The sequence below is a fragment of the Bombyx mori genome, chromosome 11 (assembly GCF_030269925.1).
Source record: "Bombyx mori chromosome 11, ASM3026992v2".
Taxonomy (NCBI): Eukaryota; Metazoa; Arthropoda; class Insecta; order Lepidoptera; family Bombycidae; genus Bombyx; species Bombyx mori.
The window spans coordinates 7130584-7149923 of record NC_085117.1 but is presented as its reverse complement, the minus strand read 5'-3'; the positions used below and the strand labels follow the sequence as shown (position 1 = coordinate 7149923).

General features: G+C 36.8%; 1 protein-coding gene across 1 annotated transcript in view; it reads left to right on the top strand.

Annotated features, from left to right (window-relative positions):
• The first annotated feature begins 3059 nt into the window (after nt 1-3059).
• The window catches only part of LOC101738384 (uncharacterized), a 199715-nt gene continuing 183434 nt past the window's right edge, over nt 3060-19340 (top strand). Inside the window, exon 1 of the mRNA XM_021346668.3 lies at nt 3060-3505. Coding sequence (XP_021202343.2) covers nt 3118-3505 — 388 coding nt within the window. The 5' untranslated portion in view covers nt 3060-3117. The remainder of the gene's footprint in view (nt 3506-19340) is intronic.

The following is a 19340-nucleotide window of genomic DNA, read 5'->3' as shown; positions in this document are numbered from 1 at the left end:
GTGTTTCGACCTGAAGGTTGCGGCAGCCGCTGTACTCTAAAAACAGTAATATAGAACAAATGTCCCAAAGTCGGTGGCGGCATGTACGTTGTTGATGTCTATAAGCTCCGGTAACCATTATTAACACTGTGACGCGTAGCTATCACGCAACACAAGATACATATTTGATAGATATCTGAATCTCGCTAACAACATTTTCAATATGTACAAAATCAGAGCATTCGGACCGACCGGATATCTTCCCTTGGTAATTTTCTCCCAAAACCCTCATCTAAGCAATAAAAAATATCTTCCAAAAGTTATACAAAAATATATAACTAATAATCTATCAACACAATTATAGCGGAAAGGGTATGAAGGAAGACCTTTGAAGAGCTCGTGGGCTGCCCTAAAATATACCATTAATATATAATCTTCATGAGTATCCTATAATAGTGGCTTTTCAGGGATCAGAGTTGATAAATAGGGTCGGCAGGGTCAGAATTAATATTGAGGAGTGATTTACTGATTTGAGCTGCAGATTTGAAGAATGGTTCACTTATTATTCTGATGTTATTTCGGTTCGCTATGTTCAACATTGATTTTTTTAACGAATATCAGAGGTACATCACAGCGTTCGTAAGACAGTCCTCTTTGAGGTTTGAGCTCAAAATAAATTTAAATTTCTAAAAATACGTATTCCTTAGATAGTGGAACTAGATCATGCTTTACAGGAGCCTATAGACCTCATTATTTGAGGCAAAGGTCTCAATTGTACTCTATAACAACTGCCCCACCCATCAAAATGTAACGCAAGTCTGCTTCAGGGTATAAAGATACAAATGGTGGTATACGTCTTGGTACACTGGTGTTGGTACTTACTTAGTTAGTGCCTAATAATTCAGACAGACATAAAACTAACTGGCTGTTAAATTTCCTATTATACATTATCAACCTTAATATTATGTACTTAAAAGATCAAACATTTAGCAAATATCCAATTAGATTGGGCCAAAAACCTTTTCGTTTCGCAATGAAAGGATTAGGTCTGCTCATACCGGAATTTTCACACAAAGAAAGCTATGAGTAATACGTTTTCCTTCCGTTTTCAACAATCGAAAATATTTTTCCTATTACCAGGCTTTGAAAACATGTTTGTGATGGATGTTACATATTGTTGTTCGATAAATTCTTGGGGAGCAGTTGCCTATTAGATACAGGAGTGTCCGTGAAAATATAAAAAATCGATCTTAATCGAGTAGTGTGATGTACATTTATTAATCAATAGAAAAGAATATTGATATTAGAGCAATATATTAATTAATATCGATAAAAAAGTGATTTGGAAGAGAAGACCTTGGAAGGCAACAATTTTGCCACAGTAAAAAGTTTTGAGTTTGAAATTTAGCAATAAACTAAGAAATTATTTAACTATTTACTACTTATTTTAATTTTCTTTTTTAGCTGGTTGATACTTTAATTATAATTATTGTACGAAGCTAACTTTAGAGCAGTGTTTAAAAAATATCGTGTAACAAAAATCAGACACGCAAATATTACAATTTGCGTAATAATAATTCGTGGTTGGGCATCTTGTGAAGCTGCGTGAATTAAAAACGTAGGCGCTTCACGTACCTATTACTATTCAATTTGTTTTGTCTTGTACTGGTGGTAAGACGTCTTGTGAATCGGCACGGGTAGGTACAGCTGCCCTGCTTATTTCTGCCGTGTATCAGTAATGCGTTTCGATTTGAAGGACAGGGCAGCCGTTGTACTGTTAAAACTGAAACCTTGGAACTCATGTTTCAAGGTGGGTGGGAGCAGTTACGTTGTAGATGTCTATGGGCTCCGGTAACCACTTAACACCTGGTGGGCCGTGAGATCGTTCACCCGACTAATGCCCCTAAACTTATACGTTGTCAAAGTTAAGGCATTTAATTATTGTGTAACTAAACTCAGAAAAAAATACATACAAGTCTGTGTAGTATTTTGTTATTTTATCAATTTGTAGTTTCAGCAAATTTACAGAATCTTATTAAAAATAAAATAGAGGATAGGTAATATGTTACTGCCATCTACAGGCGCAATGAGAAACTATTCGAAGCGAGGGCATCTAGTGGCCGACGCCCGTAAACATTTATGTTGAGTTGCTTATCTATAACTAATTTATTGTTATTATCTATGGACATAATACGGTGTAACTACATTGACCTATCTATTTTTACATAAATCAATCACGTATTCTAACTAGAATCATGGAATATACCTACATATTTTAATACCACTAATATTTCAGCTTTATGCCTTAAAGTCAGTAGTTGCATTTAATACTAGTGTCTCTTGGCCTCTCTCAAGAATAGATCGATTAATGTGAAGTCATTTGTCTATTCCAAAGAAGCAGTTATCTTACGACCGAGCTAAACTCTGTTTATAAACAATAAATTTATAAATATATCTTTGAGATAAACTTCAAAGTTAGATGTGATTGGAATATTATGATACACAAAAACAGTGAATTTCAATTAGGTTTGTTTTCATAAATAAAGTGTTGGAGATGAAACGTGACGATATTAATTTTAGTATGATGATAACAAATGAATTTATGAAACAATAATATCTCTATGAGGATCTGTTTAATCTCCCGTCAAAATATTATCACGGGACTCGCTTAGTTACACATGAGATATGTGTTTGAGAGAGATGATTAAATAAACTTAGTTAATCGTTTTTCAAAATATTACAATATTATTTCCTAAGTGGTCCTTCTCTAGAACTAGCTATTTGAATTGAAGTTTATCTCCGGCCTACAATTTTAATTTAAAATAAGCTATAACAACAACTATTGAAACATCATAGCATTTCGTTTCCACATTAGCCACGTTAATGCATTTATTTTTATTTAGCGATTATACTTATTAATCAGAAACAGTTTAAGTTGCGTTCTGATGAAGATCCCTCAAATTTTCACATTGAACTAATTCGCTGTATAAATGAATGTATCTGTATTGAACATTTAGTTCAAATTTTAATTATTCACAGCACTCTATCACCAGTTTTCTTTTCTACAATGACTATAATCATTTATTTCTTTACAGATACCCATAATGGACTGCACTGGACATAAGAATCAAACATAAGATGGCCGCCGAAGGCCTTTTCCAAACGAAACAATGGACGAAACACAAAATGAACAGAATCACAGTGAAATTCCGCATCACTATGATAATATTAGCTTCTTTGCCTTATAGCTCAGCGGTTAGTTTACCAAATGGGGATCCGGCTCCGGGCAGGTCACCGGGACCGCCTACCGAGGGACCTAGTTATGAAGGAACCGCTAACTTTGGCGTTGAAGAGACTACAGTCAGTGCAACGAGTGTGGATATGGATGACGTTTGTGTGTTCGCTAGAGTGGCCAGTGACAGCGGTGACGTAGTGACGTTGAGTGAAGATGACAGTGACGTGAATTTGACGTTTAGTCATTCGGTGTTCGAAGTGGAGGAGCTAGTGAGAGGCGTCGTTTATGACGGTAAGTTCTCGATTAGCTAATTACATATAGTGCACGTTATTTAGAGGTACCACGAACGAAGCAGCTCCTACTAGCTAATACTCATGTATTTCTATTCCGGACCACTCTATTCTGTCTTCGAAAGGAAACGGCATATTAATTTGCACGTTATTTATAAATTCATAAAGTGTAATTTCGGAGTTACGTTCCGTAATAATTGATGATTTGAATTCGTCAGGCTTAGGACTGACAGAACAAGGTTAGTAGGAAACGTCAACCATAATGTGAGACGGGTTGTTCATTCCGAAATTCATACAAGTGGCTTATTTACTAGGAAAGTAAAATGTTATGTGTTTAATGCTGTTAGAACTGAGCAAAGGATAAGATTATTGACTCGCTCCGAAGATCTTTGATGCACTTATCGATTTCGACACACTCGAGTGTTTTAAATGCAAACTTATTAAAAATAGTCGCATATTTCCGATAACTGACAGATTGCGTGCCATCTCTGCAACGCTTTTATAGTCAATATGACATCCCTAGAATCGTTGAGAATATTCCTCACAAGTCGAGTACTTTCGATGTGTGTTTACGCTATCTGACAATAGATGGCGGTGTACTTCTCGAGCGTTCTAGATGCTACTAGATCTTCAATATTCGTTCGGCTATTCGGCGATAGATGTTACTCTTACCGGCGTAACATAACTATGTATATGTATCTGGTACCCATAGAACCGGAATTCCAAGTTTGGGGCCAAAAGACCATGACAAAGCATTTATAATTTAGGTACATTGCTAAAACGCCTCAGGCTACGTGCAAATGTCTTCCATAAATTTAAAAAAGTGATACCACATGCGTAATATCAGTCTGGGTACCAGTCGCGTGAGAGACACGCATAAAGCTGCGTCCACACTATGAAAGCTTTCATTAAATTTTGCTTTGATACATTCATTTCATTCAATAACAAGAGGGCCAAAGCGACAAAACTGTTCAACCTACGTGTCAATGGTGTTAGGCGTGTCGGTTTTCATCTCATTGTGTTCACGATGAATAACCGGAAATTGAATGCAAAAAGATTGGTTTGCTACCTTGAGAATATATTATGCGTGTTTCTATGTCTGACGGTGTGCGTGGCATGGCTTAAACAATAAAAGATACCATTTCATTTATTAAGAAACTCCTGTAATTCCACATTTAAATTTAAAAAGATATTTTGCACGCGTGTCAAATAGTACAAAGCGTTGAAAAGGTGACAGTTTGAATATAGCCTAATAGGTACAGCTGAGCCACCAGCGAGTGTAATTACACAAAAAAGTAACTTAAAAAACCTCAAATCTACTTACATATATTCACTTTTAAAGAGCTTAGGGAAATGTGCGCGGCATAATATTTACAATTTGTGTAAACTTATTCTGCGGAGGACGCAGCGAGCGACGCGGCGACGGAGAGAAACTTTCCGAACAAAGAAATTGTGTTTTAAAGCGCTGTTTAAATCGTTCATAGATATCTATATTAATATTATAAAGCTGAAGAGTTTGTTTGTTTGAACGCGCTAATCTCAGGAACTACTGGTCCGATTAAAAAAATTCTTTCAATGTCAGATAGCTCATTTATTGAGGAAGGCTATACAACATCACGCTAAGACCAATGCAAGCGGAGCACCAATAAAGCATGTTTCAAAATCAGAGTATTTTTCTCTTTTGAGAGGTTTCGCTGCGTGCGCTGCGGAAACGGTTAAAGTTACGCTAAAATAATGTATGAAAAAATTGTTCCCCTTTAAAAGTTTAAAAAAAGTCAATGTTAATAAAAAAGTTATGCTAAAGTAACTATTCGACGCGGACGTAGTCGCGGGCAAAAGCTAGCTTCTCATATATTAAAGTTAATGTGAAGTCTTGAATATTGTGAAACCGATGTTGTAATTCGTTACAAAGATAGATTAAGCTAATAAAACAATGCTCAAAACTGACGCAATATCTCCACGTCCACAATACTCATTCGTATACACAGCGAATACCTTTGTTGACCGGCTGAAATTCTAAGCACGACAAATATTCGCTTTACAATTTATTTGTGCCCTGAAATGGTATGCAAAACTGTCGACAACAAACAACAAAACAATAATATGTTAAGGGATTAGAAGTTGAGCATTAAATTAATAAATTACTGGTATTATTCTTAGAAACAATCTATGTAAGCTGATATGAAACTGTATCAGAATTGTGAACGATTGAGATATTGGTAAAATCGGTTTTTTTTTGTCAGGAGGAAATCGCCGGACTCACACCCGCCACTGGGGTTGGCGGGCGGGGTATATCTGAGTCGAACCGACTAAAACCTGCTGTCGCTCAACAACCCACGTTCGAGCCTTGCATGAGACAGAACTCATGAAAAGGCAAAGGGGGGAGAGTGAAGCGCTTAGTGTGGAGCACATTTGTCCTATCACCCTCCCCCTCGGGACGCCGGGCCAGCGTTCGTCAGCGCCACGACCACCAGCCCTCTCGGTCGGCAGGCTGTCCGGTAAAATCGGTTAGTGTTTTTTACTGGGAGGTCGAAGACCCATCCTCGCCAGGCTCCATGTGCCTCTTCTTAAGCCTGATGCTGAGGTGCTGGCAATGATGAAACCATCAGCTCCTAACGGGTACACCGGTGAGGAGAGTAGTTTTACCACGCTCTCTTTCAGCCTCCGAAGATGCAGGGTCATTAGGATGATGTGGGATATGCTTGTCCACCGTCCAACGGTCGTATTTGTACTCAAACTAAGTTCCGTACAAGTAATGCTTTGAAACATACATAAAGTTAGTTATTAGCGTTTGGTAGGGCGAGTCTTACGTAACCACCCTCCGATGTTCCGAACATTAACTCAACATTTAAATAAATTAACTATTCGTCTCTGCGCCGGCATACATAATTGTATTAAAATTTTACTAAATACGTTTTATTTTTATTCCGACATCGATAAACCTAAACAATCTATATATTAATACGTGAAGCAAAAACTTTGTATCCGTTTTTACGAAAATTGCGCGGACGGAGGATTATGAAATTTTCCACACTTATAGAGAATATAGAGAAGAAGTGCACAATGCTAATTTTTTTTTTAAATAATGCATAAAATATACATTAAATCAATAAAGAAAACATTACACACACTACATACCATGTATTTGACGCACACACGCATGCTTACTATTTATTGTCAAACTTTTGTTCTTGACGTCTGTCGTCAAATTGAGAATAGATTAAATATTGTTTGTCTTTGTTAATATTTTTTATAGTGTAGTCTTGGCGAAGTTTGTGATTATAGAAGTATAAAATACAATCATAATAGTATACAAACTTACAATTCCAATTAATTATAGTCGAGTTTCGACTACTGCGGGACCTCTAGAAATAATAAATAGCTCAAGGAACAAATCACGCACGCACATCCGACCCCAAATTAGAATTCCCTGTGTAATAAGTACCAGAGACTAACATACATTCTTATATACATGTTTAAATATATACATATCTAGATAATTAACACCCAGACAAAGAGAAAAAAACAGGGTTTATCACACAATGTTTTCCCGATGTGGGAATCGAACCCATGACCTTCGGCGCAACAGTCAGAGACGCCAACTACAGTACCACCGAGTCAGTCAATACACGGTCTAAGGTGTTTCCCGGAATCTTCAGACACTATATTAATGCCGCCATCCACATTGAGCCATGATTATCTCTATTACCATTGCAATAAGAAGGCTCTCCGAACAAAAACCAATCCAAGCTAGCCTTACCGATGTTTATTTTTACCGGATACTTACGGGTGTGGACCCAGAATACCCTAACACCAATACAAAAATAAGAGCATGGGCAGATTTAATTTAGAAATACGACGATAATCTAGAAGAGGATACTGCTGATGCACATACGAGCTTAGAGGAATTCGACAATAACCACTGTCATCCTAAGATTTTAATTTAATTAACTTGAAATTTCTCTCCCATTTAGCTGTTGATATTTTCTTAAAAGAGACTAATTCAATCAATTTCGTTTGACAGTAACGAAACTTCTCGATAATTACCAGACAATAGAAAAGAAACTCAATTGACAAGCAGAGCGAGTAGAGGAAAAAACGACAACTATTTTGATATTTTTTGTTCATATATATATAATTTTTTTTTATTGCCTTTATAGGCAGATGAGCTTATGGCCGACCTGATGGTGAGTGGTTACCGTTGGTCATGGACTTCAGCAATTCCAGGGGCAGAGCCAAGCCGCTGCCTACCTAAATAAACATAAAGTTCAATTAACAATTAAAATATACACATTTCCTACCTAATTACCTACACATTTTCATCGAACTTCATATCTAAGCGGCCAAGCTAAGGGCTGGATCAAACGAGATGTGAACTATAAATATTACTGTTGACTTCCTCAAAAGTTAATATTGAATGAACACTAAAATCGCAAGGCAAACCATTAAATATTCAGTGTAAAGCGTCCTGTTTACCAACAGCTTTTGTATTTGGAAGTAATTATCCTCGAGGGCACATCAGCCTTGTACAATAGTCCTGTTTTGATCTAAAATTAACGGACCAACAATGCTTCCTCTGAATAGGTTAAATAAATGACTATGCCTTATATAACGTTCTGGTCATTTACTACGAGACTGTGAAATTTTAATTGCTTAACGCGTTTGGGATGGTATGGACATGTGATGAGATGAAATGAAAATGAGGCTGGTAAGAGAGTGTTAACTATGAATGTGGAAGGATATAGAGGAAGAGGTAGACCTAAGAAGAAATGGATGGATTGCATGAAAGACGATATGGGTAAGAGGGGAATAAGCGAAGAAATGGTATATGATAGTAGAGTGTGGAAGGAGAAAACGTCATGTTTCCCTAACCCCAGTTGACTAGGAGAAGGGCAGGAGAATGATGATGTGAAATTTTAATTGCTGAAAAATTTTATAGTGGAAACAGCGAATTTCGTTCAGCCCTTTTGATAATTGAATATTGTTTTTTTATTCTTTTGAACCTTCCTAAGTAGCGTGGCTGTGTGGTGTCGGTATACTTGCACGGTTTTTATAAAAGGTGATTAGGACATTCATTGGTGCACTGTGGCAGCAGAGATGAAAACAAACTTCCTAATCTAGTCCGAAGTAAAGTGCTATGTCCCAGACAGATCGCGCTGGAGAAATCCTGTTAAAATCCTCTGGTCTAGGACTAGGATTCTAATCAAACAAACTGGGCATTTATCAGAGAAAGGGCCGGAGGTTTTCACTGATAATACCAGAAATACGAGAGCGGCAACCGGCATTTACTTTTTGGGCGTACTCTAAGTCCGCACGGTTAGGTAACACCAGCAACAAATAATTTTGCATACATTTTACCGACGATAGCGTCGATTCTAATCTCATTTAGGTATCATTAGCTCGAAATTTCAACTGTATTACCATCAATTAGCTTACTCTTCGAATTCAAATCCATGACTGCTTTGCGGAAGTAATAGAGCGAGTATTGGCACCTACGCTTGCGATATAGGATATATTAGTGCGGATAAGTCTGAAACTCTCCATAATTCGGATCTCACTATAAATTTACTGACGACGATACGATCTGCTAATTTCGAATTTATTGGATTCCGATCAATCATTATCGTCTGACGGGGTAGCCCTTTGATCGAAATGTTGTTTTCTTAGCGGCCCTCGGCAAAGTAAAATTGTTTGTTACAAACTAGATTAGTGTTGCGTTGTTAGATTTCAGACTCGGCCGTGGCTTTTAGTTTTAACGAATATAATTGAGAGATAACAATTATGGACCATATCGAAACTTATGAACAGAGTAAATGTGGATCTTAGGTTAATCTGGGAAACTGGAAACTTCTTTTCTTCAGTAACAATTATAACTCACCATTTACTAATTCTTTCGTATTAACAAAAAAGTCCGATGGTCCGGTGCGTGATAATATATATATTTCCGTTAATAACATGGAATACTGAGAAAAATATGACTTTGAGAGAGAACCCTTGTTTCCCGAGCACTTTGACAACCACTCAAACGAGATACAAAGAGAGTCCTTCACGGTAGATAGAAACTTGGCTATGCCCCTGTCAATAATAATTTCCGGTGACCAATTAACAACAGACACACCATGATTCTTTTAGTATTATTTCTTATCTTGCCACCATCACAACATTAGCCCTCAGAGCGGAGCTCATCTTTATTTTTAGAATTACAACGTTAATCTAAAATATTTTTTGAGATTCTACATCTCATCTTTGCCACGTATCGTTGATGCTGACAATATTTCCGTACTGTCATGAATGCTTTTAACGATTTTTTCTTAAAATGATTCTCTTTATAAAATAAAAAAATCAAAAACGCGACTCTACTGTCGAGATTATTCCCTCCCCGCACTAGAGTCTTCAAGTTAGATGCCGTCTGAAGACTACATAGACCTATATAGTAGGGACACGACATATTGTTCTATACGTACAATTGCTTATATAAATAGCACCCATTTTGAAGGCACATACATAAACATATATCTATCTCGTTCTTACTCAGCACTTTAATTCGCAGGAAAACAATATAACAGTATGTCAGTGCGTACATAAAATGAAACATGAATATACGTAAATATCTCCGTCTCCGTCTAATGAGGCCGAAAATCCGCCATGTTTAGCGCGCCAAATGTCATTGTCACGTCAGTTCGGCCGTCTCTTTTGGGTTGTACATTATTTATTGACTATGATATCGATTTAATATGATTGATTATATAAAATTTCATAATTTATCATGCTTAAAACATACAAAAAAAAATGTGTGTGTGTCCGCTCCGACGCACGACTGGAGTTTACTGGATATAAATATAAATTTGTGTCAGTTGAATACAGTAAAATATGGAAGTTACGTATTCTAGTGAGAATGATCCGGGAGTTGCGGAACACGTGGATGCGGTAATTAAGTAAGTCTATATAATTCACTTTTACAATTAATATATAAGTTGTCCATTCACTGATAGAAGGAATTGTTTATATTTAATAAGCTTTATTAATAAATGATTTGTAGCGGGTTATATTCGGGTATCAACCCACTAACAGTTGATACGTTCAGGAATCGAACCCGAACGGCGTCCGGCCACAAGCAAAACGATGTCGGTAAATTAAACGAAACAATACGAGAAATAGTTCTATATTACGACAACACGATACACTACAGATTATTAACAAATTAACGAGACACAAAACAAACGACTAACAAATATATGAAAATACAATAATGAGAGAAACGCGCGATCAGTACGAGGCTTTGTGGCGGACTGCCGGCGCAGCAGCCCGGCGTCACCTGCGATAACGCGGCCGCGCGTTGGCTCCTGATTGGCGCGCGCACGCATCACGCAATCAGGAGCCAATCAGGCGCATAACGCATTTCGTGTGACATGCTATACTCTCTAGTACGATTTTGGTCCCCATAATTTTCATACCCCGGGCCTATATATGTAAATCGATTCTTAAGGAGTAAACTCCAATAATAATTAAAACGTATTTTATAGGATCTCAAGAAAGTCGATGTCATAAAACTATTATCTATATGTATTTAAATTCATTATGGAGCCCTCATCCGAAAAATCCATTTTTCGGTCGGAATCTATTGATCATGGCACTAATCATAAATACCACTTTAAAATATGTCATCAAAACATATTTAGACATTCTGTTTAGATATTTCGGGAAAAAGGCTACCGACAAAATCTCTTCGGAACTATTTAAATAAAATAGTTTTATTCCGCAGTGAGTAAAACACTATTGTAAATTTGTTAAATATTTAATAATTAAGTGATTTTAGAGAGGAAGTCACAAGGAATGATGTTTGTAATTAATGAATAAATGTTCTGTAGGTGTTTTTTTTTTTCACGCGGTCCCTTGATAAGTTTAAAATTTGAATCACTCTCAAGCGAAAGTGATTCAAATGGTGCGGCGCACCTTCCTTGGGGTGCACTGCGGTAGTATGTTACGGACTTTAGAGTCAGCAAAACAATTAAAATAGATTGTAATAGTCTAAGAAAAAGACGTACTCAAAATACGATAACATTTAGCATGCTAGGAATGGGCTGATGGCTTTGAACTACGCCATATCTTTATGTTTTGCGACAAACGACAACTTTATAAAATCAGTGTAGCAACTTTTAAAAATCATCATATCGTTTACTTGGCAAATTCGAAGGACAAACTTGTCTTAGATCTCACCCATCTAAATCATATCATATTTGCACATAACAATATACCTACTTACTTCCCATTAAAGTATAAATTCTACAAATAAATAATACTCAACAATATTTAAAATAAAATGAGCCAAGAACGTTTATCGATAAAACCTGATAACATTGAAATCTTTTGTACAGCACTAAAGCCGCCATGTTTTGTGGCCAGATGACGTCACAGTGGCACGAAATTTTGGTTGACGTTTCATTTCCATAGGTTTCCTACTTCATTGGAAGACTATGACAAATGACAGAGTGACGCACATTACGTTTTCATCTCTTCTCGTACTGATTTATTTGCCAAAAAATATTTGACCATTTCGTTTATTTGGGATATTTTGACCAACAATTTTAAATTTACAATTGGACGTCAAAAGTGGGTACTTTTAACACTAACATTTAATGTTCTTGCGAAGTTTCTGGAATGGAAATAAAGCTCAGCAGATGGACTAACTAAGGACATCTAAGAATAAAAACGCGCAGGGATGTGAAAGATGATAAATATGAGACTGAAATACTCGTAGTAACTTTAGCACACACAAATTAAATGGGCTTTAGTAGCGTTGTCAACTGTGACAGGTAATAAAAGTAAGTAGTCGTCGCTCAGTAGTCGAAATTCGACCATAATATTAATTTAAATTATAAGCTTGAACATTATTATGGCTCTATTGTCAAAAACTTTACTTCTATAATCACATATTTGGCCAAGGCTGCACTCTAGACAAATAACATTAAAGACGAACAATATTAATCTATTCTCAATTTGACCACAGTGTGTAATGTTTTCTTTATTGATTTAATGAATTTTTATGCATAAGTTAAAAAAAAATTATTAACATTCTGCACTCCTTCTCTATATTCTCTATATATGTGGGAAATTTCATATTCCTCCGTCCGCGCAATTTTCGTAAAAAGGATACAAAGTTTGGCTTCACGTATTTATATATTGATTCTGATAGATGTAAGTGATCCGTTAGCTTCTATGGAATAGCAAGTTCTGAGAAAATCCTCTAGATTAAACTCCCAGGACTGACACATTATCCACTCGGATTTGTACCGTTATCGATTACGAAGCGGTCTAATTGTTTATCGGACTCGCTTCAAAGCAATACGCGACCACTAATGTCGTCAACAATAAACGTCACTAAAGGCAAAATAAATTTCATAACTTCAAAGGCAAATAAACGTAATTACAGAGAGACTCCTCAAAGACAGGCTCCGTGCTCGTTCGAGTTAAAACAATACAGTTCCACAAGACGTATCGTGGTACAATTTCGTTTACTATATAAATTTAGTTACCGGCTAATGACGTGGATTTTTTCACTGTGCTACTTTGTTGTTTGTTGTTGTAGTCCTAGAGTTGCCCGCTGGTACATAGGGCCCTCACAAGTTGTCTCCACTTGACCTTGGCTTGGACTTGCTCCTTGACATCACTCCAGGTCACGTTGGCAATCCTCATCTAGGTATCCAGTGTGCGTAATATGGATGAACTCTGCTTCGATGGCGGGAGGTGCGATGATAAAAAGGAGATGAGGGTTCATCTCCTTTTTATAAAAGGTGAGGATTTACCAGCTTTTCCAACGGTCTGTATTTTTAAAAAGGTTTTTTTGCGAGATAGACGTTGAAGTTTTTATATAATACGTCCTTAAGTTCCGTGTTATCCTTGATAGCCATAGCAATTAATCTTTTTTCGAAACCTTGAAACGTACACGTTACCCTTGAAAAAAATATCCCCTTAGGCCATTTCATAAATTACCTGCCCCGAAATGCAAAAGTACGTAAGTGCAAAACTTCGCATTTCGTACATAAGTTGGGCACCGTTCGATATGGTGACCGATAACCTTCTCACGCAAGATTTAGGGTTGTCAGATAGAATTAAAAAGTCAATAAATAGAGCAATTAAAATTATTTTTGGATTGTTTTATTAAAGTTAAATCTCTTATTGACAATTTTATGAGGTTTACTGGAATCACTGGATTTTTCGAGAGACATAGTTTCTGATCTACAGAAAAAAAAAATATTTTTTTAATATTGTTTACTTATCATAATTTAGCGTAAGTCACAGCAGAGCGTAGCAGTGTTTGTTGCACTAGTTCAAAATACAAACATAATAATATTTTAGTTCTGACAGATACAATTTTAAATCTGTCAATTAGCAGCCCTGTGTGGGAAGGAAGCCGAAACTCGATTTGTGAACTTCGGTAATTTCGTTAGACTGAAATATACAAAGGGCGCGCGTTATTAGACATTTTACGTCGTTGCTGTGATCAATAGTTTTACTGGCGATTCAACGGTGACTTATTGTTTTGGGAGTAGGAAAGGAAAAGGGCGGTTCTGGTGCAAGAAGGGTCGCCGGCAGAGTCGTCCAAGTTTTAATTGATCACTGCTATTCTCCTAAGACGATTAAACATGAATATTCAGCAGAATGCGAGGAACAATGGGATTAGGGTAATAAAACTATGGTTTTGTTGTTATGAGGGAAAATGATAAAGGCATGTATCTGATTCTCATGCCGTCTCCCAGACATGAATTAGAGAAGCTCATAGTTTCGAGTCGCATAGAGAAGAGGTTGGTGGTAGTCTATACCATGTGGTATATGCCAGCCATGATCAAACATTGTGGAGGTACGTCACATGTGGATTTTTTTACCTGGTAACGTAAATACGCCACTCGACTTGAAGTATAAGTTCTGAGGTCTCAGTATAGTTGCAATCCTCAGCAGTGAGGGAACGATAAAGAAGAAGAAATTTTTTCAAACACATGTGTGTTCAAACTATTGCCGTGAAGATCCCTAACGAGCAGACGGGCCTACTACCTGAGCGATCGACCACTGTTGTTGGAGGTCATCGGCAAATCAAAATCTCTTTTATTTTAAAAAGCAAGCTTATCTGTTAAAGTGGGCCGGAAAATAATAATTACAAAAAATACATAAGCTTCCTTCACGTTATAATAGTTTTGCAGCTTACGCCTTAAAGATTGTTTTCATTTCAGCATAGCCACAAAAATGTAATCTTTTTCAGTCAAATAGAACAATAGACGTTAACTCGTAATATTTAAGTATCAAATTCTATTGTAATCGTCACTCCCCATCTGGTTTCTAATTAAGAAATATGTCTACCTACTTAAAATTTCCATTTTACTATTTAAATATTACGAGTAATATTTAATTACTTTGACAAAATTTGTCTGGTGGCTGTCTGGCACTGATTTAAACTATGGCCTCTACAATTAACGTAGTGCTAAAAGATTAGTTTAGAATAATTTATTAAAATGTTAATTTCAGTTTATCACATGATATTAATTCTGCTGGCGTTATTTTAATCAGAAATTTTTGAAAATTAAAGAACTTCGTGATTTAAATATTCGCCTGACTTATGTGTTTTTTAAATGTATATATGTATATAATAGAGACTAAAACATGTATTGTTGATGTGTTAAGTTATTATGATACATGATTTATGTACAATTAATATGTAGTAGATGTAAATTAATGTGAATAATGCTTCTCTCACATACTTTCGGTATAGTAAGAGATGCATTTATTCTGTATATTGTGCCTACTGCGTAGATGGATTAATGTACTTGCGGCCTTGTTAGTGTTAACTGATTACCGAAGTTCATATACATCGCAACGTGAATACCACCTCCTAGTGGTCCAAATCTCAATTATATTTCATAACGACTTTCTCATCCTTCAAAGCGCATGACTGACTCAAAAATAGGTAGAATGGACCTATTGTTGCGGGCCTAAGCTAACCTGTCTTCTTACAAATATATTGACTATTACACATCACAAAAACCTCCATCTATATCGCAGGTCAAACGTATTATTGCAGTTTAAAACACATTATGCAACTTTAAAAATAATAATATTAACTGGGAACAGATCACACACGATCGTCCGACCCTTTTTTTTTCTAAATAAACATTCCCTGTCTTGTGGGTGCCTGAGACTGATAAACATATTTACATATGTACGTCTAAAAATATATCTACATATATAGATAATAAACACCCAGAAAAAGAGCAAAAAAATCTGTGCATCACAATAATGTTTGCCCTAAGCGGGAATCGAACCCACGACCCTCGGCGCAGAAGTCAGAGGCACTAACTTCTGCACCACCGAGTCAGTCCTTTCATTACTTTATTTACTAAATCGGCTCCACCTCTTCTGTTTTCTCGAGACTAGGAGCAAGATCAATTAGTCTGAAAGCGAATCTTATAACAAACTTCTGTTTGCTGTGAGATTCAATTTACGAAAGTCGATAATTAATAGGAAAGTTCTGCGATGAGATTCGGAACGCCAAAAACATTTTGAATGTAAATCTTCTAAGTAGAGAAAACAAAATTATTTGCGGAACAAAAATTTATCGAATACGTTTTTGTAACTGCAAGTTTTTTATTTAATTATTTAAATGAAAAATAACGACAACAGAATAGGTAAGCTTGAAAATATCTGCAATTTCATTTAGGATAGAATATTTGCTGCTGACCCTTCTTTCTCCCTTCCTCTCTTTGCTTTCTGAGGTCTATTTGGAATGGGTAGGTGAGTTTAAGGCCTATGTTCGAGGAGGGAGGGTTTTCTAGTAACTTCTTGAGTGCCTCTGAAGAAGACGTGATAAGTCTTCTGTCAGCTACTTTACGGATGAATAAGAATCGCAATTAGTTGCGAAGATCCGACGAGAAACTCAGCGGACTAATATTACGGGCTAAGAGTGTCTTTTACGGGCTGGACGCGTGCAATGACCAGTGTTTTGACCGCAGTACCGAGGATAGATTGGGTGCATAAATCACTATGTGACCAGGGTGACTAGGAAGACTAGGAGGACAGGGTTGTAGTCAACGGAAGCATGTCAAGAATATATGGTGCTGTCTTCATATAGGTATGGATTATTAGAGAACTAGACTATGTTGTAGGTTCAACCAAAAAAAAAAGGGATCGGAATGTTTGATAGAACCGTACATGAGATGACGCCGTGCGTGCGAAAATCACACTCGTATAGATCACGATTGGACAATGCATGTTTTGTAAATTCATCACCTTATTGCAATAGCACAGATTACTCTGCTTGAATCGATGCCTGCCTTGGATGAACACGAAAGAACCCGATGAATCTCATACCGAAAGTATAGTGAAGTCGTCGTGGCCTAAAGGATAAGACGTCCGGTGTATTCGTATTTAGCGATCCAACGGTGTTCGAATCCCGCAGGCGGGTACCAATTTTTCTAATGAAATACGTACTTAACGAGTGACTTCCACGGTGAAGGAATAACATCGTGTAATAAAAATCAAACCCACAAAATTATAAGTAATTTGCGTAATTACTGGTGGTAAGATCTCTTGTGAGTCTGCACGGGTTGGTACCACCACTCCGCCTATTTCTGCCGTGAAGCAGTAATGGGTCGGTTTTAAGAGTGGGCAACCGTTGTAACTATACTGAGACCTTAGAAATCATATCTCAAGGCAAGGGCGGATCCAGCTTTGGTGCCAGGAGGGGGGTCACATAGTCATGGTCAAGTCAAGAACTTATAATTTAATTTTGATAACAATATATACAAGTAAAAAGTAGGTATTTTATTATAAGCACATTAAAGGTATAAGCACATTAGAGGTATAAATAAATTTTAGTTTTTTAACTTAGAACTATGTTATGATATGTTGAAGTTTAGTCGTTCCGATTCCGATTGAGGTTAGGATTCAATTTGAGGTTAGGCCTAGCTAGACGTTACGTAGTCGACAAGCGCGCGCGAGTGTGGCGCGGTAAAATTTAAATTTTCGATGCGTTCGTTCCCAAACATTTGCCATCATACAAAGTTATTATATTATATTAAATTAATTAAGGGGCAATATAAGGAGCAATAATATACCTAGTCTTGCCATAAATACTGAGACAAAGGAAAAAAAAATTATATTGCAAATAACATTTATTACTTTTACAGTGTGTTAGTTTAATACATAAATATAAAACAATTTAAAGTATAAAAAGCTTATTCGAAGTGGTCTCCATTGGCTGCAATACAGTCCTTTAAACGTTGAGGTCAGTTATCAATAGAAGCACGCACTCTTTCCATGGGAAAAATTGTCACTGCTAATCGTGTGGATTGTTTTAGGGACTCCAAATTATCATGGCGTTTAGAGCAAGCCGTACTCTCTAAAACTGACCATAAATCATAATCCAGTGGATTAAGATCGGGACTAGACGACGGTCAGTCTTCAGCTCTGATGAAGTCCGAAACGTTCGTTTCCAATCAAGACTGCGTAGACCGAGCTTTATGACCTGGCGCCGAGTCTTGCTGGAAGGACCATTCTTGATTATTGAGCATGGTGTTGTTAAGGGGCTTCACTACCTTCTCAAGATTCGTATCTTGATACACTTGTGCCGATTTTTGATACCTTTTTCACAAAAGTATGGCTCAGTCACTCCTTCATAGCTAATACCCCACCAAACCATCACTGAAGTCGGATAGTGCCCACGTTGCACTCTGTCGACTGATTGGGAAGCTTCGTTAGAGCTTTGAGCATAAATACGGTCATTTTGTTTGTTAAAATGTTGCTCAATTGTAAAAAATTTCTCATCCGTAAACAAAAATTTTCTATGACCTCCCTTTGCGTACCACTTCAGTAGTTGTTTCGATTTTAGCCCCCATTCTCTTTTAATTTATCAGTTAAGAAATGACCACTAGGTCTCTTATAGGCTGCAAGTCTTAAGTCATCTTTTAAAATACGCGACATGGTTCTAGGTGCTATCTTCATCTCCCGAGATAAAATCTTTTGCTTTCGGACAGGATTTCTTCGAATTCTTTTCCTTACTGCTTTGACCACCTTTTTCGTACGAACACTACGTGGACGGCCAGATATTTTTCTGTCACAAACAGAGGAGGTCTCATTGCACCTATTAATAGCCCGGTACACAAACATTTTACTAATACCAAGCGTATGGAGAGTTTTAAAAATTGCATTTGGCTCCATACCTACTTTGCGTAATGCAATCACAGCGATTCGGTTTTCTTTATCACCCACTCCATTTTAATATCGCAAAATATTGTACAATGTATTGGCAAAATGAGAAAACTCAATGAGCAATCATATAAAAATGACAGATTCCAAATTCAAATGTAATACAAATGTATTTTGTTTATTTTTAATTTTAACAGTATTTATGGCCAGTCTAAGTATTGTGTCGTTAAATCATTATGTTCAATATGTGGTCCACCTAGGTCCTGGAACCAGCTCAGGGGGGGGTCATGACCCCCATGACCCCCCCCCTGGATCCGCCCTTGTCTCAAGGTGGGTGGTGGCATTTACGTTGTAGATGTCTATGGGCTCCGGTACCCACTTAACACTAGGTGGGCTGTGAGCTACGTCCAGCCATATATACAAAAAAATCCTCTTAAAGTAAAATCAGTACAGTTGAATGTCATTTCTGTATAGTTTCTCAATCCATTTTCTTTTTTTAGTAGCTAGCTATTGACCCTTTAGTGGTATCAATATTAAAAACTTGGTATAAGTTACTTTCTCCAGTAGAACCAGATGGACTGCTAAATTGTCTCTAGACTAACAAAAAATAATAATAATAAAAAAATCAAAAAAAATTTCGCCAT